This window comes from Phyllobates terribilis, unplaced genomic scaffold, assembly GCF_046119375.1.
Source record: "Phyllobates terribilis strain yellow unplaced genomic scaffold, ASM4611937v1 Scaffold_7__3_contigs__length_470593459, whole genome shotgun sequence".
NCBI classification, from domain to species: domain Eukaryota; kingdom Metazoa; phylum Chordata; class Amphibia; order Anura; family Dendrobatidae; genus Phyllobates; species Phyllobates terribilis.
The window spans coordinates 281,021,521-281,046,722 of NW_027362767.1; the positions used below are offsets into that span (position 1 = coordinate 281,021,521).

The following is a 25,202-nucleotide window of genomic DNA, read 5'->3' on the forward strand; positions in this document are numbered from 1 at the left end:
TTTGGTAAATTCTAAAAAGTTCATTTTTTTCTCATTAAAATGCACTCTGCTCCCCATCTTGACTGAAAAAAACAGAAATGTAGAAATTTTTGCAAATTTATTAAAAAAGAAAAACTGAAATATCACATGGTTATAAGTATTCAGACCCTTTGCTCAGACACTCATATTTAAGTCACATGCTGTCCATTTCCTTGTGATCCTCCTTGAGATGGTTCTACTCCTTCATTGGAGTCCAGTTGTGTTTAATTAAACTGATAGGACTGGATTTGGAAAAGCACACACCTGTCTATATAAGACCTCACAGCTCACAGTGCATGTCAGACCAAATGAGAATCATAAGCTCAAAGGAACTGCCCAAAGAGCTCAAAGACAGAATTGTGGCAAGGCACAGATCTGGCCAAGGTAGCAAAACAATTTCTGCATTACTCAAGGTTCCTAAGAGCACAGTGGCCTCCATAATCCTTAAATGGAAGAAGTTTGGGACCACCAGAAATCTTCCTAGACCTGGCCGTCCAGCCAGACTGAGCAATCGTGGGAGAAGAGCGTTGGTGAGAGAGGTAAAGAAGAACCCCAAGATCACTGTGGCTGAGCTCCCGAGATGCTGTAGGGAGATGGGAGAAAGTTCCACAAAGCCTCTCCTCAGTGCAAGACATATGAAAGCCCGCATAGAGTTTGCTCAAAAACACATGAAGGACTCCCAGACTATGAGAAATAAGATTCTCTGGTCTGATGAGACGAAGATAGAACTTTTTGGTGATAATTCTAAGTGGTATGTGTGGAGAAAACCAGGCACTGCTCATCACCTGTCCAATACAATTCCAACAGTGAAACAGGGTGGAGGCAGCATCATGCTATGGGGTGTTTTTCAGCTGCAGGGACAGGACGACTGGTTGCAATTGAAGGAAACATGAATGTGGCCAAGTACAGAGATATCCTGGATGAAAACCTCTTCCAGAGTGCTCTGGACCTCAGACTTGGCCGAAGGTTCACCTTCCAACAAGACAATGACCCTAAGCACACAGCTAAAATAACAAAGGAGTGGCTTCAGAACAACCCTGTGACCATTCTTGACTGGCCCAGCCAGAGCCCTGACCTAAACCCAATTGAGCATCTCTGGAGAGACCTGGAAATGGCTGTCCACCAACGTTCACCATCCAGCCTGACGGAACTGGAGCGGATCTGCAAGGAAGAATGGCAGAGGATCCCCAAATCCAGGTGTGAAAAACTTTTTGCATCATTCCCAAGAAGACTCATGGCTGTACTAGCTCTAAATGGTGCTTCTACTCAATACTGAGCAAAGGGTCTGAATACTTATGACCATGTGATATTTTAGTTTTTCTTTTTTAATAAATTTCCGAAAATTTCTACATTTCTGTATTTTTTCAGTCAAGATAGGATGCAGAGTGTACTTTAATGAGAAAAAAAAATTAACGTTTTAGAATTTACCAAATGTCTGCAATGAAACAAAGAGTGAAAAATTGAAAGAGGTCTGAATGCTTTCCGTACCCATTGTAGATATTGTATGTGTGGACAATAGGTAGGACACGAGTTTTATTTTGAAAATAACAAAAAAGTTTAAAGTCGAAACACCAATCACCTCTCAAATACAACCCATTTTTTGTCATACACCTTCTCTAACCCCTTCACCCAATTTTGACATCCACCAATTTCAAGACTTAAGCAAGCTTACACTCATTTTTTTTTGATTTGTTAAGTAATCATATTTAGAAGGTTTTGAAGTTCTCTGGGATCACCCTGCTCTGAATAAATTCAAGACCTTGGAAAGTGTAAACTTTTTCATTGACGGAATTTTACCCAAACATGATACTTCTGCTATTTATCATTTTATTCATGTCAAAATGTAATTTCCCATAATTGTATATGTATAATTGTGAAGTTGATAGTGAAATGAAGGCTTCATTTTGTTGTTGAATTTTAGAGAACATAAAGAACATCTGATGATCACCAGTTTATTTGGAAATATTGCATAAGTTAGCTTTATTCTGTAGCTCCACATTCATTTATCATACAAAGCTGTGGTCATTCCAGCATTCCCTAGTGTTAAAGAGTATGGCATAGAAAATTAATTTAAAGGAAAATAACAAAAGAATATGTCATTGAGAACATATTTCTAAATTCTTAAATCAACAAATCACACGTATTATGTCTAGGTAGGTAATCCCTATACTACATTATAATGTTATAATGACCTCCGTCTTATGACAGGTGCCTGAGAGCTTGTGTAGTAAGAAACTCTGCTGCCATGATCTGGAGATACTGTAACCTATACCTTACACTGTCATGCTATCTCCAGGTCACAGCAGCATTTCAGCATTCAGAAAGACAGAGTGGACAGTAACATGAGCAACTTTTCTGCATCTGCACCCCTGGAATATCCAGTATTACATCAGATAGACAGGGTGGACAGCAGTATGAGCAGCCCCTTCTTATCTCAGAATTTCTGGCATTTCCAGTATAAGAGCAGGTAGACAGAGTGGACAGCAGGGTGAGCAGCCTCTTCTTACCTTAGCACATTTGGTATCTCCAATATTTGATCAGAAAGACAGGGTGGACAGCAGTGTGAGTACCCTCTTCTTACCTCAGCACTCCTGGTATCTCCAGTATTTGATCAGAAAGACAGGGTGGGCAGCCGTGTGAGCAGCCTCTTTTTACTTCAGCATTCCCGGTGTCTCCAGTATAGATCAAAATATCCTCTGGGAGCATGTCTTCCTACACATGAAGGGAGGTTGTCTCAGCTTCCTACTGCACATGCCTACAGGCACCTTCCTAAAATTCTAGGACAGGTTTTTGTCAATGTAACAACAGGCCAACATTTTAACGCTAGAGTGATTAGGTCCCTGTAACGGGTCTGGGAGGTGGAACCTCTGTGCAACTATACAAGGGGGCAGTCCATGTAAGGAAGCGGGTGGCTCCCAGGGAAGACGGGCAGGTAGTCACGGCAAGTGACAGGGACAGTCTCTGGGTAGAGGGGCAGGTAGTCACGGCAAGTGACAGGGACAGTCTCTGGGTAAAAGGACGGGTACTCACGGCAAGTGACAGGGACAGTCTCTGGGTAGAAGGACAGCAGGCAGGTGGCTGGTGAGCGCTCCCAGGTGAGCGGGCGAGAGTCTCTGGACGGGCAGGTGGTCACGGCAAGTGACGGCAGAGCCTCCAGGTAGGCTAGCAGACAGGTAGCAGGTGAGCGCTCCCAGGTGAGCAGGCAAGAGTCTCTGGACAGGCAGGTGGTCACGGCAAGTGACGGCAGAGCCTCCAGGTAGGCTAGCAGACAGGTAGCAGATGAGCGCTCCCAGGTGAGCAGGCGAGAGTCTCTGGACAGGCAGGTGGTCACGGCAAGTGACGGCGGAGCCTCCAGGTAGGCTAGCAGGCAGGTAGCAGATGAGCGCTCCCAGGTGAGCGAGCAGGCTGGTCCATAGACAGACTGACAGGTGTAGGAAAGCAGACCGTCGGACCGCAGGCTTGCAAGCAGGTAAACGGATATCAGGCAGGTATCAAGCAGGAATCAGGCAGGTAACTGGCAGGTAACAAGCAGGAATCTGGCAGGTGACTGGCTGGTAACTGGTAACGGGACCTGAGGGCTGAAGCAGAGTGAAGGCTTTGCAACAACATTGCTCGGGCACCTCCATTTTGGAGGAGGTGCCTTAAATATGGGAGGTCCTCCGGCAATTGGCCCGGGGACTCCTTAGGACGGCGCGCGCGGTCCCATTAAGAGAGGGGGAGCGCGCGCGCCCTAAGCACACTGCCGGGGAAGGAGCGCGTGCCGGAAGCAGCGAGGAGAGAAGCGCTGGAGGACGCCGCGCCAGGAGCGGGGAGGTGAGAGGGACGGCATCTCTGCCTAGTACGGGGCAGAGACGCCGATGCTACAGTCCCTATATAAAACAAATGTGTTGTATAAAAAAAATTAAATAATGCCTATATTTAGAAAGCAACCCAAACTACACGACCACCCTTGAAGAAAGAGGGGAAGAGAAAAAGAAAAACAAATTAATACTCACAAACTTTTACCACCAAAGGACAGGGAAATACTAGATCATGTGAAAAAGTCAGCTACCTGAGCCTTACAACACGTACACTTTGGTGTGTGCCATAATCCAAATGTAAAAAAAGAATAAAGAATAATATAGTCTATGAACTTACATACATTGAACCATTTTGTGATGGATGTTCAATTAAATCCATTAGACAAATTGTTACATTTTGTGCCATCTTTTATCTGTGAATGCGCCCAACTTAGTGTTGTCCTAACTTAAATCTAGTGTTTGCAGACAGGTGCGAGTTAACAAGTATAGATTACATATGGCCTTTTGAAGTGTTTCACTACATATTATAAAGTCTGGAATCGGAAAATATTGTGTATCAAATTCAATTCCTGATATTTATTGATATTGCAAGTATCCGAAATAACTTTTTCCCCAAACACAATTGAATGGTATTACTCAAATGCAGAGTACTACCCCGCTTGAGTAATTGTTAGGCGAAAGCCCCTTTTTTTCCAAAACGTAAAAAAACTCCACCACATGTACAATTAGGTCCACAATATGCAGTCAAAGGAGCTCTCAATGGGAGAGACACAGACCATCAATAGGCTGCAAAAAGTGAAGAAATCCATCAGAGAGATAGCAGAAATGTTAGGAGTGGATAAATAAACAGTTTGCTACATTCTGCAAAAAAAAACAAAACAGCGCACTGGTGAGCTTGGGAAGTCAAAAAGGCGTGGACATCCACGGAAGACAACAGTGGTGGGTGATGCCAGAATACTGTCCACACTGAAGGAAAACCTCTTCACAATATCCACCAAGAAGTAGATGTTTCACTATATAAGTCTATCATAAAGAGAAGACTTCATGTGAGCAAATATAGAGGGTTCACCACAAGGTGCAAACCATAAATCAGCCTTAAAATAGAAAGGCCACTTTAGATTTTGACAGAAAACATTCAAAGAAGTCAGCCCAATTCTGGAAAAGCATTCACAGGACAGATGAAACTAAGATCAACCTGTACCAGAATGATGGGAAGAAGAAAGTATGGAGAAGGCGTGGAACGGCTCATGATCCAAAGCACAGCACATCCTCTGTAACACATGGCGGAGGCAGTGTGATGGCGCGGGCATGCATGGCTACCAATGGCATCTGGTCACTAGTGTTATTGATGATGTGACTGAAGACAGAAGCAGCTTGATGAATTCTGGAGTGTACAGGGCGATACTTTCTGCTCAGATTCAACCAAATGCAGCAAGGTGGATTGGATGGCGCTTCACAGGACAGATGGACAATGACCTAAAACATCCTGTGAAAGTAACACAGGAATGTAAGGCAAAGAAGGTGAATATTCTGCAATGGTCGAGTCATCACTAGATCTCAACCCCATCGAGCGGCATTTCACATGCTTAAGACAAAACTTAAGGCAGAAAGACCCTCAAACAAGTAACAACTGAAGTCAGCTGCAGTGAAGACGGCAAAGCATCACAGAGGAGGAAACCCAGCTTTTGGTGACGTCCATGGCTTCCAGACTTCAGGTCGTCATTACCTGCAAAGGATTTTCTACAAAGTATTAAAAATGAACATTTTATTTATGGCAAAGTTAATCTGTCCAATTATTTTTGAGCCCTTGAAATGAAGAGGCTTTGTAGAAAAATGGTTTCTACTTCCAATAGGTGGCACTAGAGTTCTAATCCTCTTCCTCTCTGAAGAGACATTTTGCATAGAAAAATGGTTGCAATTCCTAAATATTTCACAGGATATTTTTGCTCAACCCATTTCATTAAACCTGAAAGTCTGCACTTCAATTTCATCTCAGTTGTTTCATTTTAATTCCCAAATAGTGACCTAAAGAGCCCAAATCACGAAGATTCAGTCTCTCCAAATATTTCTGGACCTACAGTAACTAATTGTGGAAGAGTATTGTCTTTCAACAGTGAGGAAATAGATAAAAAATGTTACCCAGAAAGTGTCCTTGAAACTGCACCATAGTTTTAACGTACATGATGGACAGTGTCTGTAGTTGGTGAGGCTCTGAACCCTGACTCAAGTACTTCCATAATGTTCTGACAGGCGAATACTACTACTAATATCCTGTAAGAACGAGGATAATTCTGGACAAATCAATAAAACAAAACTCGGAGGTTGGGAAATACTTCTCAAGTTAGGGGACTTTCTCAATCACCAGATCAAATTCATTAGCGTGGTTAAAAATGTTTTTCTCCAACCGCAGAAGTTAGTTATCAAAAATTATTATTATTATTATGTATTTTTTATGCTTACTTATACAGTGCAATTAATTCCACAGTGCTTTACAGATGTCAGCATCAATGTCACAATCTAAGTTCCCTATCAGTATGGAGTGTGGGAGGAAACCAAAGGAAACCCACGCAAACATGGGGAGAACATACAAACTCCTTGCAGATATTGTCCTTGGTGGGATTGAACCCAAGGCCCCAGCGTTGCAAGGCTGCAGTGTTAACCACTGAGCCACCATGCTACCAAAAATGATAATCTGAGGACATACAAATGTACTACAAGGACATATTCCATCTGCTCTAGAAAAAGGTTGTTTATTCCAAGATCTAATTTTCTCTCTTTTTCCTTGTCACCTTCATAATATAACTAAAACATTTAGTTCATGAAAGTGTTGGATTTGGGCTGACATCAAAAAGACCCACAATTATTCAACACTCCCCTACCAATAAAGGTACATCACGTAATGGGGTGATATCCAGATGACACGTCAGTGATCACGCAAGCGTGGAGTTTTTTTAGAACTTTCTATAACTCTTTGGCCATTGTGTAATAGCGATTGCTTGCATAACATTGTCATAGCAGATGATAACTTTTGTCGGAAGCTCCCTGTATGTATTTGATGCCCTATTGCCATATGTTTGGGGCTGGTGAATTGTGGCAGCACCATGAGCATTGAAATATGAGCTTAGGGGTAATGAAGAATGCTTATGGGTGGCTTCCATTACTTGTTCTTTATTGTGATATTATTGTGCACATGGATGTCTTTATTTTGTTGTGTTATTTTTTTTTCAGTAATGTATCAGTGTTTTACAATTTTTGGGGTCTGGTAAATTGTAATCTACCTGGTTAATAAAGAGAGGTGTTTATAGAACTGGTGCAAGTAAAGGATAAGGTCATTTAGGTTTGATGCTTTCAGGAATGACAGAAATTGAAAATGATTCCTTTGAGACTTGTCTTCAAAGTCTGCGACCTTTTCTGACAGCTATGCATTTTCATTTTCTAAGGTTGGATTTGATATGTGCCAGGCTTGTGCCAAATTCATCCATATTATTATGTAGCTGGTATGCATTTATGAACATTTCTAGTACTGATAGACTAGGGAAGTGATCGTAACACATTTTATAGTTTTCAGGGGAAGGCAGTGACATTTCCTCAATTTCTTCCCACCACTGATTCTCCTTTATTGAGTTTGGCCATGTGACAGGACTTGAGCCCCGTTTTAGAGCGAGGTTTTTAGAGAATTTTAGAGTAACTGGAGATGACTCCAGAGAAGATGGGACAGGCCATTTGGACACTACGACAGGTCATGTGGACACTACGACAGGCCATATGGATACTACGACAGGCCATTTGGACACTACGACAGGTCATGTGGACACTACGACAGGCCATGTGGATACTACAACAGGCCATGTGGACACTACGATAGGCCATATGGATACTACGACAGGTCATGTGGACACTACGACAGGCCATATGGATACTACAACAGGCCATGTGGATACTACGACATGCCATGTGGAAACTACGACAGGCCACGTGGACACTACGACAGGCTATGCGGACACTACGACAAGTCTTGTGGACACTACGACAGGTGTGGACACTTCCTCAGGCCCATGAGACCTACCGTGGAGGCTGGCTGTTGATGTTGGGTCCTGACTATTGCTTTCTGATGGGCTTGGGGGCCGCCTTATGGCACATTTCATTTCAACATGCAAAAAAAGAGAATTCTGCAACCATCATCGTAGGAGGCAGGAAAAAAATCTGACAAAGTAGTTAAAAAAGATACATGTGTAAGATATAATCTATTTAAACAATAGGTCATTTGTTTTATGTGGACATTAACATTGTGTTGTAGAGAAGTTTTATAGACTGAGAAGTTCAGACGTAGAGAAATAATTGTCTCTGGTTTAACCATTGGCTAATTTTAAATTGAGTTATTTATTATTGCATACAAACGCAGCCCGGAAGAATAGGTGCACAACTTCAGGACTGCAAAGATATGTGTACTATACCATTATAGATAGAAAGTCCTATTAAAAAATGAAACAATTGGCTCTGTACATTCACTACTTTCTTTTAACTTATAAGATGTATTGTCATAAAAGCTGGTTCACGTCACAGTTTGTCTATTATATCTGTGACAGAATGTATTTTTTTATTCTACGGTAATAAATAGCCAAGTAGTCAACGTGGCAAGATTTTTTTCTTTGGTTATGGAAAATTAGTATTGAATTTAGGGGTAGTGCAGGAACGATATCTGTCATTCTGTAGGAGCAAATTGCTATGAGAAAAGTCGGAGAAAACACCAATTACTGTCAAACATATTATTATGTATATTTCAGGCTACTAGTGTCTGAAATATAGATAATAATATGAATATTATGACACATAATGCTAGTTTTAACTAGAACTAGTACAAGTCTGCAAAATTAGTAGAGTTGCTAAGAATTTCATGCCCAACAAGTGGGCCTGTTTTATCTGTAAGGTATCAGATTTCGGTGGTCATTACCGCTAAATTCCAAAGTGCTACATTTTTCTTTTTTATTACTATTATTTGATTAATTACATTTCACCCAGGAAGTCATGTATTGTTGCCAGTGTACTGCAACTAAAATGCTACAACACTAAAAGACTAGTGTGAACAGTAACCACGTGCAGATTCCTACCCAATTCAAAACTGTTAAAATAAACTGGGTTTTAGCTGTGGCTTCCATTTTAAGCAAAGCTGTCAGGTGAGTTATGGAGGAATAAAGGCAACTTTGTTTTTCACCACCTATGGCATGCTGTTTGGTGTCACCTACTGTCTACTTAGCACTCCCAGCAGAGACAGTGAGAGTCCTGATTATCCTACCCACACACACACAGATTGATAGCTTTCCCTGTATTAGTGTTTACCTAGCCCCTCTGTATTCACCTGTTACCTTCCTGGAATCCTGACCTCGGACTGTGACCTGACTATGCCTTTGTCTTACCCCTTTGTTTATGATGAGCACGCTTGGTATCTGACACTGGACCTCTTGACTACTCAGCCTCATGGCTTGAGTAGTGACTAACGTCACAATAATGTACTGAAAAATGGTAAATTCCAAGTGGGATGAATAAGTGAAAAAAGTACAATTCCGTCGTCTTTTGGGCTTTGTTTTTATAGCATTCATTGAGTGGTAAAAGTCACCTGGAAACATGATTGATTGTCCAGGTCAGTGTGATTATGGCGATACCAAAAATGCAATGATTTTTTTTATTTAAGTGATTAAACAAATTCAGTCTATTGTGCAAAAAAAAAAATTTTTTTGCTTTGTATTGCCAGTTTCAGAGACCTGTAACATTTTTATTTTACTGTTGATGGGAGTGGGTGAGGGCTTTTTTTTTTTTTACGTCGAGACCTGACATTTCTATTGATGTAAATATTGTGTACATGCAGTGCTTTGATGGCTTATTGTTACAGTTTCTTAAGGAGGTGAAGTGACCAAAATAAACACAATTCTGGAGTTTGATTTCTTTGTGTTTTAAGGTGTTTACTACTCTGGTTAATTAATTCCATATTGTAATAGCTTGGACTTTTTTGAATGTACCGATACCAAATATGTTTATTTTATTTATTTTTCTTCTTTTTATATATCTTTTTAATTTTTTAAAAACTTTTATACATTATATTTTTAGTCCACCTGATGGACTTGCATCTGCAATCATTTCATCACTTTTCAATAACTAAACCAGTCCCTTACTCTGCGTAGCCTATGTATAAACAGAGAAGGGGGCATTTAACTATCCAAATGAGTAGTCAGTCAGCCTCCCACCCAGCACTACACCTCGTCAAGGTTTACATCAGTTGGCAAGCTTTTCATTCTTGTCTGCAACATACTTTTAGTAGATGCAGTGAAGGTATTGTATCATTATCCCCTTCACCTAAATGCTACTATACCTTGTTCCTCCACTAGTAAAAGTGCTGTGGCGGTCCAACCTTCAAGATGATGTAAATATCGAGGAGGCTTCAGCGCTCCCACGACCCCTCATCGGTGCGGCTGATAAGAGGTGGACCCCCCTTGATGTCATCTAGATGGTATTTACTAAGATTAGACCAAAATTGTTTAAAGGCTGGATAACTTCTTTAATTTTTTGGCAAAAGAAGTGGCTGAGAAGGAAAGTTCTTTGGTCAGAGGCAGAGCCAACATTTCCTGTTTTTTCTTTCTATTTTTCTGTTTATATAAGATTAACCTTTCACTCTAAGTTGTAACACGCTAAGAAAAGTGGACAGCAGAGCCCTGACATTTGCTGTAAACCTCTTTCTAAAAAAAATTTTTGGATTTGAGAAGCTAGCCTCTCTGTGACTGATTCTGGAGTAAAAGCCCTTGGTTAGAATATGTCTTGTAAGCCTTATGTATGCCTGATATAACAAGCACTCCATTACAGAATAAAGGTAGAGCCTTTGTATTTTCTTCTCCCTGTCTTTTGCACCTTGCATCATCTCTTTTTGTGTTACGCGCATTGAATGGTATTTTTGAATCACGAGAGGACTATAATCTACACTCTAAAACCCTTTATAGTGGTGACTGCTGCAGTTAGCTGTGTAATGAGATTTATGGGACACAAATGTGGTCTATGATGTGGACAAAATAAAAATAACACCTCACATACGATATGCTTATGCGTGAGGACCTACAATATATGTAATGCTTACCTGCTATATATTGTCATCAGTGCTTGGGGATTGACATCGTATGTCAACACTATACATCGGGAGGATTATACAAGATACAATGGCATATGTCGCCAATAAGCTCCCATGTAAAAAAATATATATATTATTTTATGTATATAATTTTTTTAATGGATGGTTCAGTATATTATAGTCAACTACTCTATTCTGTACGTTAAAAAATATATTCTGCTGCTCATGAGAGGCCAAAAGGACACTCATATTGCTTTTTCCAGGTGAATATGGGCATATAGATACTTTTGATAGCTTTCTTGACACAAAAGCAGGTGAGGACAGTATTCTGAAATAAACCATCATTAGCGCCTCTGCCTCTTTGAATTACCAAATACTTAAAGGGATTCTATTGATGGCTTCTTGATAGACACTTGGCATAATAATAATAATATTTTTTATTTCTATAGCGCCAACATATTCCACAGCACTTTACAATTTTAAAGGGGACTTATGCAGGCAATAAAGACATTACAGAATAACTCATAACTCAGATACCAAGAGGAGCCAGGGTCCTACTCACAAGCTACAATCTATAAGGAAATAGGGGAGACACGAACGGTGAATGGTAAAATGTGCTTGTATTGTAGGGTCCAACCATAATATACTAAGTCGGAAATGCACACAATGCTGCTTGAACCAGTCACTAGCCAGTATATGTACAGTAGACACAGAGGGCTATTAAGTGCATGGAGAATGTGAACAGATGATATGAGGGTCCTGATTTTGAAGAAAATTGTGTATGTGCAAAATGGGGACAGTTAGATAAGTGAGGTAAGGCGATAGGCCAGTCTAAGGAAATGGGTTTTTAGACCACACTTAAAACTGTGGGTATTGAGAATTAATCAAATTGTCCTGGGTAATGCATTCCAAAGAATTGGCGCAGCACGCAAGAAGTCTTTGAGACGGGAATGGGAGGTTTGGATTATTGAGGATGTTAGTCTTAGGTCATTAGCAGAACGGGGCACTGGTAGGGTGGTATACTGAGACGAGGGAGGAGATGTAGGGCGGTACTGAACTGTGAAGCGCTTTGTGGGTGAGAGTGATAAGTTTATATTGGACTCTGTAGTGGATGGGCAATTAGTGCAATGACTGGCACAGGGAAGAGGCATCGGTGAAGCGGTTGGAAAGGAATATGATCCCGGCTGCTGCATTCATAAAGGATTGGAGGGGGGGAAGTTTAGTAAGACAGAGGCCGATTAATAGAGAGTTGCGATAGTCCAAATGAGAAGAAATAAGAGCAGCAGTAATGGTTTTTACCAGCATTCATGCCGATCAACTGTTTCGTGCCATGGCAGACGGATGTGCTCACTTACAGTCATATGAAAAAGTTTGGGCACCCCTATTAATCTTAAGCTTAATGTTTTATAAAAATTGGTGTTTTTGCAACAGCTATTTCAGTTTGATATATGTAATAACTGTTGGACACAGTAATGTTTCTGCCTTGAAATGAGGTTTATTGTGCTAACAGAAAATGTGCAATCTGCATTCAAACAAAATTTGACCGGTGCATAAGTATGGGCACCCTTATCATTTTCTTGTTTTAAATACTCCTGCCTACTTTTTACTGACTTACTAAAGCACTTTTTTTGGTTTTGTAACCTCATTGAGCTTTGAACTTTATAGCCAGGTGTATGCAATCATGAGAAAAGCTACTTAAAGTGGCCACTTGCAAGTTGTTCTCCTGTTTGAATCTCCTCTGAAGAGTGGCATCATGGGCTCCTCAAAACAACTGTCAAATGATCTGAAAACAAAGATTATTCAACATAGTTGTTCAGGGGAAGGATACAAAAAGCTGTCTCAGAGATTTAACCTGTCAGTTTCCACTGTGAGGAACATAGTAAGGAAATGGAAGAACATAGGGACAGTTCTTGTTAAGGCCAGAAGTGTCAGGACAAGAAAAACATCAGAAAGGCAGAGAAGAAGAATGGTGAGATCAGTCAAGGACAATCCTCAGACCACCTCCAGAGAGCTGCAGCATCAACTTGCTGCAGATGGTGTCACTGTGCATCAGTCAACTATACAACGCACTTTGCACAAGGAGAAGCTGTATGGGAGAGTGATGCGAAAGAAGCCGTTTCTGCAAGTACGCACAAACAGAGTCGGCTGAGGTATGCAAAAGCACATTTGAAGAAGCCTATTTCTTTTTGGAAGAAGGTCCTGTGGACTCATGAAACCAAGATTGAGTTGTTTGGTCATACAAAAAGGCGTTATGCATGGTGGCAAAAAAACACAGCATTCCAAGAAAAACACTTGCTACCCACAGTAAAATTTGGTGGAGGTTCCATCATGCTTTGGGGCTGTGTGGTCAATGCCGGCACTGGGAATCTTGTTAAAGTTGAGGGACGCATGGATTCCACTCAGTATCAGCAGATTCTTGGCAATAGTGTTCAAGAATCAGTGATAAAGTTGAAGTTACGCAGTGGATGGATCTTTCAGCAAGACAATGATCCAAAACACCGCTCCAAATCTACTCAGGCATTCATGCAGAGGAACAATTACAATGTTCTGGAATGGCCATCCCAGTCCCCAGACCTGAATATCATTGAACATCTGTGGGATCATTTGAAGAGGCTGTCCATGCTCGGCGACCATCAAACTTAACTGAACTGGAATTGTTTTGTAAAGAGGAATGGTCAAAAATACCTCCATCCAGGATCCAGGAACTCATTAAAAGCTACAAGAAGCGACTAGAGGCTGTTATTTTTGCAAAAGGAGGATCTACTAAATATTAATGTCACTTTTCTGGTGAGGTGCCCATACTTATGCACCTGTCAAATTTTGTTTGAATGCAAATTGCACATTTTCTGTTAGTACAATAAACCTCATTTCAAGGCAGAAACATTACTGTATCCAACAGTTATTACATATATCAAACTGAAATAGCTGTTGCAAAAACACCAATTTTTATAAAACATTAAGCTTAAGATTAATAGGGGTGCCCAAACTTTTTCATATGACTGTATGTAGTGGAACTACACAGCTTCATCAATTGCATAGTGGCCGACTACTGCACACAGGCCCTTATGAATAGGGGGCGGATGTGCTGTACCCCACTGTGGCCACTACACATTTAATGGACCTGTCCTGCTCTGTAACTGAACACATCTGGCTATCACCGGCATCTGGAACAGCCGTTGGGTGTGTTGGGTGTCGCACCTCCTCTGATTAGATATTGATGACTTATCCTAAGGATAGGTCATCAATATAAAAGTCCCGGACAACCCCTTTTAAAAGATGAACAGTAAGTCAGTGGGTTGAGAGCCAATTACCACTGCAGCAACAATAAAATATGGATTACTGATTACCTGATAATAAGAATTACATTCACTAAGCCAAATAATAATGGGAGAGTCTTTAAAGCGACACCTACAAATGTGACAATGCTACATGTAAGCATGGCAGGCCATTCTGAGAATGGTAAAATGTCTCAACCAAAAAATTCATGGACAGCCAGGGATGTGACACCGACTCCGACTCCCTCATACATGGCTCATGTTTAAGTGATAAATTTAACATCAGGCTTTCAATCATTATTATGATACAATAATCAAGCCATTTAGATAGAACATAAAATATATTTATGAGCTAAAAGGAAAAACAAACTAAAACATCAAGCATACGGAGACAACATATACTGGACTATTAATTTATGCACAGTTTATTGAAAGTTTAGATATGCTTTAATAAGTACTTACCTTAATCCTGCTTTCCTGTTCACTCCAGAAGTTCTGAGATGAGTGCAGGCATTCCTTCCCTGTGTATTTTGTTTTGTTTCCCTTTATCTGTAGAGGAGGAGCTTCACTACTAATCATGTACATAAACTGCAGCACAGATTCATCTCCGCTAAAAGTCTAGACCCTTAGATCAGGAATAGGACAGACATTTATAGGACATTTCATAACTTTCCCAAATTCTTATGAAAAAATATTCCCCACAAACTGCATTGAACTACTGTAACCAATTTATTATATATTTTAGGAGTTGGAGTCGGTCCATTTCATACTGACTCCACCAAAATGGACTCCGACTCCACGACTCCGACTCCACAGCCCTGTGGACAGCACTCACTCAATGTCTCAGACTAGCAATGCACAGTGTTTATCGGGTAGTCTGGCAAGCGTTGCAGTCATTTTGGGGGGAAAAGAAGGTTTGCTGAGAAATGGCAGATTGGGATCTGGTGGCAGAATCATGTAAAAAGAGGGCACCCAGTACCTTGATTGAATTTTCCCCTGATAATTTTAATTTTTAATGTCAAACCAAAGGGTGCGTTTCATTTCTTAGAATCTCTTTTACTACAGGCCTATATGGATGATAGAAAATTACCTGCTAGAGAAGACACAATTATAGACAAAGAGGGTTAGTTTCAGACACAATACTTAACTGGATGCATTTTGAAGTTAAAATGAATACCTGACAAGAGTCCTCTTTAACCTGTCAGGAGTCTATGTTAGTTACCATGACGACAACAATCAAAAGCATTCATAGAATAAAAAAGGAAAAGTCACATAGGAAATGGGTTATTATTGGTGATTGTTAAAAGGGCACAAACCTATAAACTTGATTTGTAATCTTAGATATGAAATATTTAAAAGGTCAAAAATTATTATTATTTTTTTTTTCTTGAAATAGGCTCAGTGTGCCCAGTGCGGTAATCTTTAGTTCAGATTCTAACGTGTGATGTGGATGAATTTTATTCTGCGTAAATATTGACCTGGCCGACATCAATACAACTTTGAATATTAGGCCAAGCACTGGGGGAGCTATATCTCAAAGCTGGCAAGCCGCGTGAAATCAGATCGCAAGGTCTAGTGTTTGGCAGCAATAATGTGCTCTTACTAGTTTATTTGTGTGCACCGAGGCCTGGTTCTATATGAAAAGTGAGCTGTCAATGAGTCCTAATCAGAGTAATTACCTGCTAGAAATTCAGTCAAGTACTTTATTGGCTTGGAAGCTTAGAGCTGTTTGTAAGTGACCAAAAAGCTGCAAAACCCTATACTGCCATGGTGAGAATTTACAAATTAACACCTTTCAATAAAGCTTTTTAAGCTTTGTGTGACTAATGTAGCTGCAGAGAGAACCAGATGGCTTCATAGAAAATGTGAAAATGTAAAAAAAAAAAAAATAAGACACTTTACCCACTAACCTCTCTAGTGTCTTCTTTACCCAAGCCAAATAGTTCTATTTTTTGAAGATCAAATATTCCTATGTATAAAAGTACAGACATAATAACTACCTAAGTACAAGTCACAAGCAGGTCTGTGAAGTCGGTAAGCCAAACCTCCAACTCCTCAATTTCCCTGACTCCCAACTCCACGACTCCGACTCCACAGCCCTGCCTCACTACTAAGCATGTACATAAAGTGCAGCACATAATCATCTCAACTAAAAGCCGAGATCCTTAGATCCGGAATAGAACAGACATTTATAGGACATTTTCATAACTTTCCCTAATTCTTATGAAAACATTTACAGAACTACTGTGCTCAAATTATTATATGATTAGGAGTCGGTCCATTTTATACCACCTCCGACTGCACCAAAATGGAACCAACTCCACGACTCCGACTACACAGCCATGGTCACAAGTACAAAAATTTATCACCAGCCAAAATTCAAACGTACAAACCCCGTCTTAGGAACAACCTCTAATGTGCAGGAGCACTCCCAATTTTTTGGGGTGCTTTTTTTTAAGCCTCACCATTTTTGCCATCCAGTTCATGGGCCTGTCCTGGCATAATTTGAAGTCTGTACATGAGCACACTAAAGCGCCATAAACCTATGATTTGTACAAAGCTATACACATCACCCCAAGATTTATTTGGGCAGATACTGTATTTTGCTTGCCTACAATTCCATGAATGCATATGGGCATTTCTTCTTATAAACTGTGTATGGTGTATGAAAATTGGTTGTAGGAAAGATATCTCCAGCACTGAATGGAAGTATCCGTATAATGGCACAGTGTTTTTAAAAACTTTGAAAAATCCTTTCAAAGCTTTGAGAAGTAGGCATTGGGTGCATGTAAAGGCAAAGAAAACAATAGATCACTGTCACAACACTGTTGTAGGATATCCTGGGGCCAGGGGCTCCTTCCCTATCCCTAAAGCTAGGGGTGCCCTAGCTATCCTTGCTCCGATTACTTTTGATGGTGAAGACACCGGGGCCACATGCCTTGCTGAGCTCCTAAATCAGCCATTTTCTGCCCCCTCCCTCACTCAGGGAAGTCAGGAGTTGTAGTGTAGAAGAATACACAAACCAGACTAACAAGGGAAGACGTGCAGGGATAAATGAAAATACCAATCATACAAATATGCACTCACCAACAATAGAATGGAACACCGGGAAGTAACGGGAAGGAAAAACCAAATAGGAAAAGATGAGGATGTGCACACAGACAAATCACCAAGCAACAGTCTTCAGAATAACACTCCAAAATGCCTCCTCAAACAACCAACTCCAGAACCAGGCAGTATGAAACTAGCACTGGCAATCCCTGATTGTCAGAAACGAGTATATATAGTAGAGGGGAGTGGCCAACACTGAACAGCTGAGACCATCAAAGCACAGATTAACCCCTGCACAGATTAATCACTGCACTCCTGGCAGAAGCCTGTGCTGTTTAATATGATGGTGAAGTGCTTCTAATCTGTGCAGGAGTGCGTGAAATCAGACACGCTGTCTTCTGGCCCCTCTTTGTCACAGTAAACCCATGACAATCACCACCTGTTATTTGACAAAATGTCAATAAAAACATGAAAAAAACTTCAACGCAAATAATTAATCTTTAATCATTAAGCAGTAATATCTCGTCTGAACTGAACAAATATAGATAGAATAAAGTTTTTATCTACCAGCTTGGATTACACATGTTTTTATTAGGCTCATGTGGAAGTCCACATAACCTCACTTGGAGAGGCATTGTAATACATTTTAGCAAGGAAAAATAATGGACTTAGTTGATCTTATATATATACACAACACCTGTCATTTCAGTATTTATGAGAGTGCTTTTTCTTTTGCTTTCTGTGCCTTTTTCCACATTATGGATGTTATTGGCTCCATATCTGAGTGTACTTGCCAACCTGTGCCATATCTTCCGCTGCTTAAATGCTAACAAAACAATCTTGCTTGTCATAGTACATAAGCCTAAATATTAGGACGTCATGGATAGGGTCCAATGTAAACCATGAAAGGTTGCTGTTATTGAATCATGTCAGAAATTTTGATTAGTGGAAGTCCAAATGGAAAGACCCCAACCAGTTGTTAGAATGAAGGGGCCAAAGTGCTTAGCTGCGCTCTTTTTCTCGCATGTTTGACTGTATATTTCTTGCTCTCCTTGAAGAGAGGGATTAGCTATGTGTATGTTTTTAGCATGTTAGTATGAATCTGTGTGTAAATCCATCATTTGTTTACTTCATGGTCAGACACTGCAATAATCCTATATGTGTAGTTATTTTTCCATGATCTTTCATTTTTATAGTAGGAACACGTAAAAGTTTATTTTTCACACAATTTTAAAAGATTTAGGTTAACCTAAAACAAAAAGCAAACATTTTTGTAAAACATTTTAGCAGATTTACATAAATCAGTACTACCATATTCTACTGCTCCTACATAGCGAAATGTTCTAATGGAAAGTTCACCAACAATTAGGTATGGTTTGCTAAAATAATAGTATTAGAGCTGCATAAATGATATTTTGGATGTGTTTATCAGGGTTGTGGAGTCGGAGTCATGGAGTTGGAGTCGGTGTCCATTTTGGTGGAGTCGGTATAAAATGGACAGACTCCTAGAATATAAAATAAATTGGGTACAATAGTTCAATGCAGTTTGTGGAGAATATTTTTTCAGAAGAATTTGGGAAAGTTATGAAATGTCCTATTCCTGATCTAAGGGTCTAGACTTTTAGCTGAGATGAATCTGTGTTGCACTTTATGTACATGATAAGTAGTGAAGCTCCTCGTCTACAGATGAGGGTAAAAAAAACACACACATGGAAGTAACTGCACTCATCTCAGAACTGCTGGAGTGAACAGGAAAGCAGGATTGAGAACAAACAAGAACAGGTTCTTCGTATTATAACTGATAATGCTTCAAACATGATAAGTACAATTAAACTGGTGAATGAGAATAATGAAGATGAACAGCAGGTAGAAGAATATTTCAGATTCAGTATGTTGGAGATGGAAGGCAACTGTCCTGTTCCCATAACAGAGGAACAAACAGATATTACTACAGGAGAACAGCAAAATGATTCTTTACAATTAGATGATCTTGTTGGAGCTGCTTCACACCTCTTTCCTATTCATCACATATGCTGTGTTGTGCACACGCTGCAGCTGACAATAAAAGATTGTCTGCAAGAGGAACATGCTGCAACTCTGATTAGCAAAGTGAGGAAATTGGCTATTGCTGCCAGAACCCCTAAAATTGATTCCATCTTGAAGAGACGTGCTGGAAAAGGGGCAATTGTGGAATTACAAATTTTTTCACTTGCTCTCAAAGAAGTAGAAGAGTTCAATTGTTCATCAAAACTGACTGTGCACGAGGCAGTTCCTTTACCTTGAAATTGTTAGAGATGTTGCCCATGTGGTCACTGCTTTGCCACCAACCCAAGTTAGTGTAGAGAGGTTGTTCTCTAGCCTTAAAATAATTAGGTCAGATTTGAGGTCATCTATGAAGGAGGATCTGATGGAGGCGATACTATTTCTTAAAACAAATTCATAGACTGCACAAATGTTATTCAGTACGTTTTTGTTGAAAACTGTTTTCCTCTTTCTGCATAGTGTATAATAAATTGTAAATATGCAAAAGTTTTTTTTGTTCTCAAGTTGTATTCCAATAAATATATTTTATGTTCTATCTAAAAAGCTTGATTATTGTATCATAATAATGATTAAAAGCCTGATGTTACCATTTTAGTACAGTAAATTTATCACTTAAACTTAAACATGAGCCATGTATGAGGGAGTCGGAGTCGTGGAGTTGGGAGTTGGAGTCGGTGTCATGGAAATTGTGGAGTCGGAGGTTTGGCTTACCGACTCCGCAGACCTGGTGTTTATGGCATTAATCTGCCAATGCATGGTTTTGGGTGGTCTCAAATGCAACTGGCAGATGAAACTGCAGTAAGGCAGCAGGGGTGGGAAAGAACGCTCCCATGCTCCAGTCGGGTTCTTACAGGCATAATAACAGATCACTGGGTTAGCTTAGCAGATTGTGAGATTGTGTTGTGTTGGAGCTGAAGAAAGACCATTAATGGTGGACAGTCCATGCTAGAAACTGAGAATGGCTGTAATACCAAGTTGATGAGACCGTTATGATTTACTGTGCCTTACGTGGAGAAAGGACTGTTTTGTTATTTATTTTTGCTGAAGAAAGGACTGTTTTCAGTTTGGAGCTGGGAAGTTTATGAAGGACAATAAACGTTATTCTGTTTTGATATAAAAACCTGTACCTGTGCATATTCAAGCGGCTACTAGACAGTTGAAACCCCTACAATATAGATATATGAGATCCCCCATCATTATAACACTACCTTGAATATCATGTGAGCTGAAATCTTTGTACTCTGTTATATAACTTAGACTGCTCTCCCCTATTTCTGTAACTACAGTAATCTACAGTAATTGTATTTCCATGGTTTAAAATACTTTAGTAATTTAATTGATGCTATAAAAGGAATTACATTTTTATTTTATCATTTTGCTTGGAGGCCATGATGTTTCTAGCTCCATTCACATTTTTTTAAATGACTGTTTCTTACATTTTAGCTATTTCCATACATAAAGCATGCATAAAAACTAAATGTACAAATCACTTGGAAGATGACAAGTTCAAAAGGTATTTTTATTCACACATTTTTGACAGCTTCAACAAACAAATTCATAGAGTATATTAACATCAACCATTTTATTAGTCATCTCGACTTTTGTCATCGTTATGTCTTCTTTTCCACATTTAGGAAAGCAGAAGTATCTTTGTGCCAGCCGGAATGACTGCACAATTGACAAATTCCGGAGGAAAAACTGTCCATCATGTCGCTTGCGGAAATGTTATGAGGCTGGAATGACATTAGGAGGTAAGTCAGTCCTGATGTAGTGTGTGTGTGCAGATTCTTTAAATGTGAGTCATGGAATTTGTGTAATGCAGTAATGTACACCCTTTGGCACTCAATGTTCAGCTGACCTCGATCATGGCTCCACCATTAATCTGTCTCTATCATCGGCTACTTACTCAGAATGTCAATCCTTTTTCATAGAGTGTTATATTTTCTGTATCACTGATTGTGTTCTCCTAGTCATTCCTCCTCCCTCCTCACCCATATTACATGGCATCGATCGTATTGTCTAATCTATAATATTAATGATTATTTTTTTGCAGCTACGGACATTCAGCACACACATTACACTTCCTCTATATCATTACTGTGATTAACCAAATGTCAATAGACACTCATATCACCGACAGCACAACTGGAAAGCTTAGGGAATCCATTTCATGTACATTCCCGAGAAGTCTTCTGCTTATAACAGACCTCATGATCGGTGCGATAATCCACATTCTACAAGTTGTTAGAATTCACACCTAATAAGGCTTAGCCAAGACTTCATCTACCATATATTTATCCAACATGCTATTATTTAGGAACTTACAACTTATATCACTTGAACCACGGTTAGGTCTGGGACAAAAAGGAGATAGGGACATTAATGTAACACACCATCTTCGGTATATTATTTTTCAAAATTTATAAAAAAAAAAGGGCTATGAAGTCGAAGTCAGTTTTGGGTCAGTAGAAATGTAACTGTGGCTTCAAAATAGGAATGTTCTATATTATACATTATTAATATTATATGAATAATTCACTTTTAATATAACTTATTGTCTATTTGCTTACATAGGAATTTCAGACAGATATTGATAAATGCTGTGCTCTATCAGTCCGATGCTCCTGTTTACCATTGTACTACAGAATATGTGTTATTACTAATTAATATACATGAGCCATATATGAAGAAGATTGTCCCCCACCTCTACTGACCTGATTACCAATGCAGTTAATTTAATATATTTAAATGAGAAAAAAGAGCAGTGAAATGGAAAAGAGATAGACTCAAATTCTGTAAGGAATAATCTTCAGATTGCGTACATTCATGCTGGAAGTGGCATGTTGTGTGGCATTTCACTATTTATCAAGCCAGATTCCAAGCGCTTACACTGTACATATTCAATGTAAGATCGTTTTGTACAATTTGATCAGATCTATTTCTGTATAGAACCAAAGGAGATCTAATTCCACAAACCATATACAGTATCTAAAATGGTCAGTCATCTACTAACTAATATGGGAAGCAGAAATTGCAAGACAAAATGTATTTTAATGGCTAACTGAAAAGATGGTAACAAATTGCAAGCTTTCGAGACTACCTTGGTCTCTTCATCAGGCTAGTATACCACAAAATCTGAATAGTCACATATTTATACACAATAAGACACACAAAAAATGCATTGTGTGTCTTATTGTGTATAAATATGTGACTATTCAGATTTTGTGGTATACTATCCTGATGAAGAGACCAAGATAGTCTCGAAAGCTTGCAATTTGTTACCATCTTTTCAGTTAGCCATTAAATGGTATCAACCACTGAGGACTCTCAAATCTAAATATTTTACTGGCTAACACGGTACAAGAATATATATTTTCCCTATAAGACAAAATGTAAACATTAAAGGGAACCTTTCATCTTTCCCATGTCCCACAAGCTGACCCCATGTCTTGAACTCACTCTTTATACTGCTTCCAACAAACCCCTTTCTTTTGTTTTTGTTTTCTATTAAATTAATTTCCATAAAATTGGTTCTATAATTTGGCCAGTGATATGGGTCTAAGGGGTAACATTTCTCCTTATGGAGAGTGACACACCAGCTCTGGCACGTCACTCTCCATAAGGAGAAATGTTACCCCTTAGACCTCAGTCCAGAGCCTCTCACCTAGCCAAATCAGTTCTCATACTTTGCACTGACGAGGGCCAACAGCCCGAAACACCGTGTCTGCAAATTGAGATTCTGATTTGGCTTTTATCCTAAGTCATATTGCACGACTCGTTAAAGAGTTGATTGTGACTGGTAGGATTGCTGCTTCCAATAGGTGGCGCTATAGAGTACAAGTCCTCTTTTTCTCTGAAGAGGCCAGTAATATGAAAATCACTGGGCGACTAGTCTAGGGGGTGTTTTCTTCCGCCAGACCAGGGGTGGGGAATCTTTTTTGTGCAAAGGGCTCTTTGGATATTTACTCCATCCTTCAGGGGCCATACAAATCACGCGCTAACTCCGCCCACATTGTGCGTCCTGACACTGGCACTGATGTCAAGACGTAACCTTACATTGCACGCGCCTCAGCATTCAGTAGTGAACACTGCGTGCAGTAGTGAACACAGAGTAAAAAAAAATTAAAGAGCCAGTGGCTGTCAAAATACAGCTGCTGTCTCAAGCACTGTGATCCTCAAGAATCTGCCCAGGGGCTGGATAAAAGGTCATCAAGGGCCGTTAACGGCCCATGGGGCTGAGGTTCCCCACCCCTGCCCTAGACTAATCGCCCTAGTAATCATGTTATCACACCTCTGTGAGCATGAGTAACGTGATTTGTAAGAGCCAGCTCTCTGCAGATCTTGTGTATATGTACGAGTGTCAACCTCGCCTGTAGTGCGCAATGCAGCCAAGCATACGTTCTCCAGCTTCATCTACACATGCCCAGGTAGGCTGCAGTCATGATAGAATCTGCCATCCATGAAAGAGCCAAAGACAACACCAGGCAGGACAAAAGCATAAGGATGGCTGTTCTAACAGCCCCGCTTTACTACCACTGAATCCCACACCCCACCAATGTGCATATAAATGTGGTTCAAAATAAATAAATTCAAAAGAATCTGCCTTCTTGGGTATATCTTTAAACTGACCTTTCTCACATTTTTTCTCTCTCTCTATACACTGTATAGCGTGTGTAGACTTCTTGTATCCATGTAATAAAGGTACACAAAGCTAATGTGTGTATATACACACAGAGTGGATATAAAAAGTCTACACACCTCTGTTAAAATGTTAGTTTTTTTGTCATGTAAAAAAAGATACCAAGAAGAATAATTTCAAAACTTTTTCCTTCTTTAATGCCACCCATTATCAATTCATAATTCAATGGAAAAATAAACTGAAATCTATTTAGGTGGAAAAATAAAAATAACTAAAATAATGTGGTCACATAAATATGCGCATCCATAAACTAATACTTTGTTGAATTACCCTTTCAATTTATGACAGCAGTCAGTCTTTTTGGGTAGGAGTTTATCAGCATGGCATATCAAGAGTTGACAATCTTTGCCCACTCTTAATTTGCGCCAAACATACCATTTGGAATTATGTCCTAAAAGTTCAGTTCAACCTTGGTTTCTTCAGATATCATAACACATTTTCCCACATCCTTTTCTCAGACTTGATGTAGGTTTTGGCAAAATATAGCCAATCTTGTTTCTTTGTTTGTTTGTTTTTGTGAGAAAAGGCTCCCTTTTTGCCACCCTACCCCACAGTCCAGACATATCAAGAATACGGGAGATTGGTTTCACATGCAGTACACAGCCAGTAATTTCCAGAAATTCCTGCAGCTCCTTTAATGTTCCTATTGGCCCATTGGCAGCATCTAGGACCAATTTTATTCTTGTCTTTTCATCAAGTTTTGAGGGACGTCCAGTTCTAGTTAATGTTACTGTTGTGCTAAATTTAAGCCACTTTTTGATGACATCTTCACAGTGTCCATGGTATATTAAATGCATTGGAAATTTTTTGTATGCTTCTCCTGACTGATAACTTTCAACAATGAGATCCCTTTGCTGTGTTGTAAGCTGTTTACAGACTATGGTTTTTGCTGTAAAATGCAACTAAGAAAATGTCAGGAAAATCCTCCTAGAACAGCTATACATTATATTGGTTTAATTAGAATCATTGTAAATGATGGCGGCTGTGTACTATTAAACATGAGGTTAAATGTGTGGCTTATTCTGAACACAACCACATCCCCAATTATAGGAGGGTGTTCACACTTATGCAATCACATTATCACATTATTTTAATTTTGTTATTATTTCCCCCCTCAAAATTATTTCAGTTTGTTTGGAAACAAGTGTTTTTGTAAATACCTTCAGTGGTCATTCTTGCCTGTGAGCGGCGCTATCGCTGACTGC

At 39.6% G+C, this 25,202-nt stretch overlaps 1 protein-coding gene across 1 annotated transcript in view; it reads left to right on the plus strand.

Annotated features, from left to right (window-relative positions):
- AR (androgen receptor) overlaps positions 1–25,202 on the plus strand; it is a 503,957-nt gene that overhangs the window by 337,751 nt on the left and 141,004 nt on the right. The window contains exon 3 of the mRNA XM_073640913.1: positions 20,933–21,049. Coding sequence (XP_073497014.1) covers positions 20,933–21,049 — 117 coding nt within the window. The remainder of the gene's footprint in view (positions 1–20,932; positions 21,050–25,202) is intronic.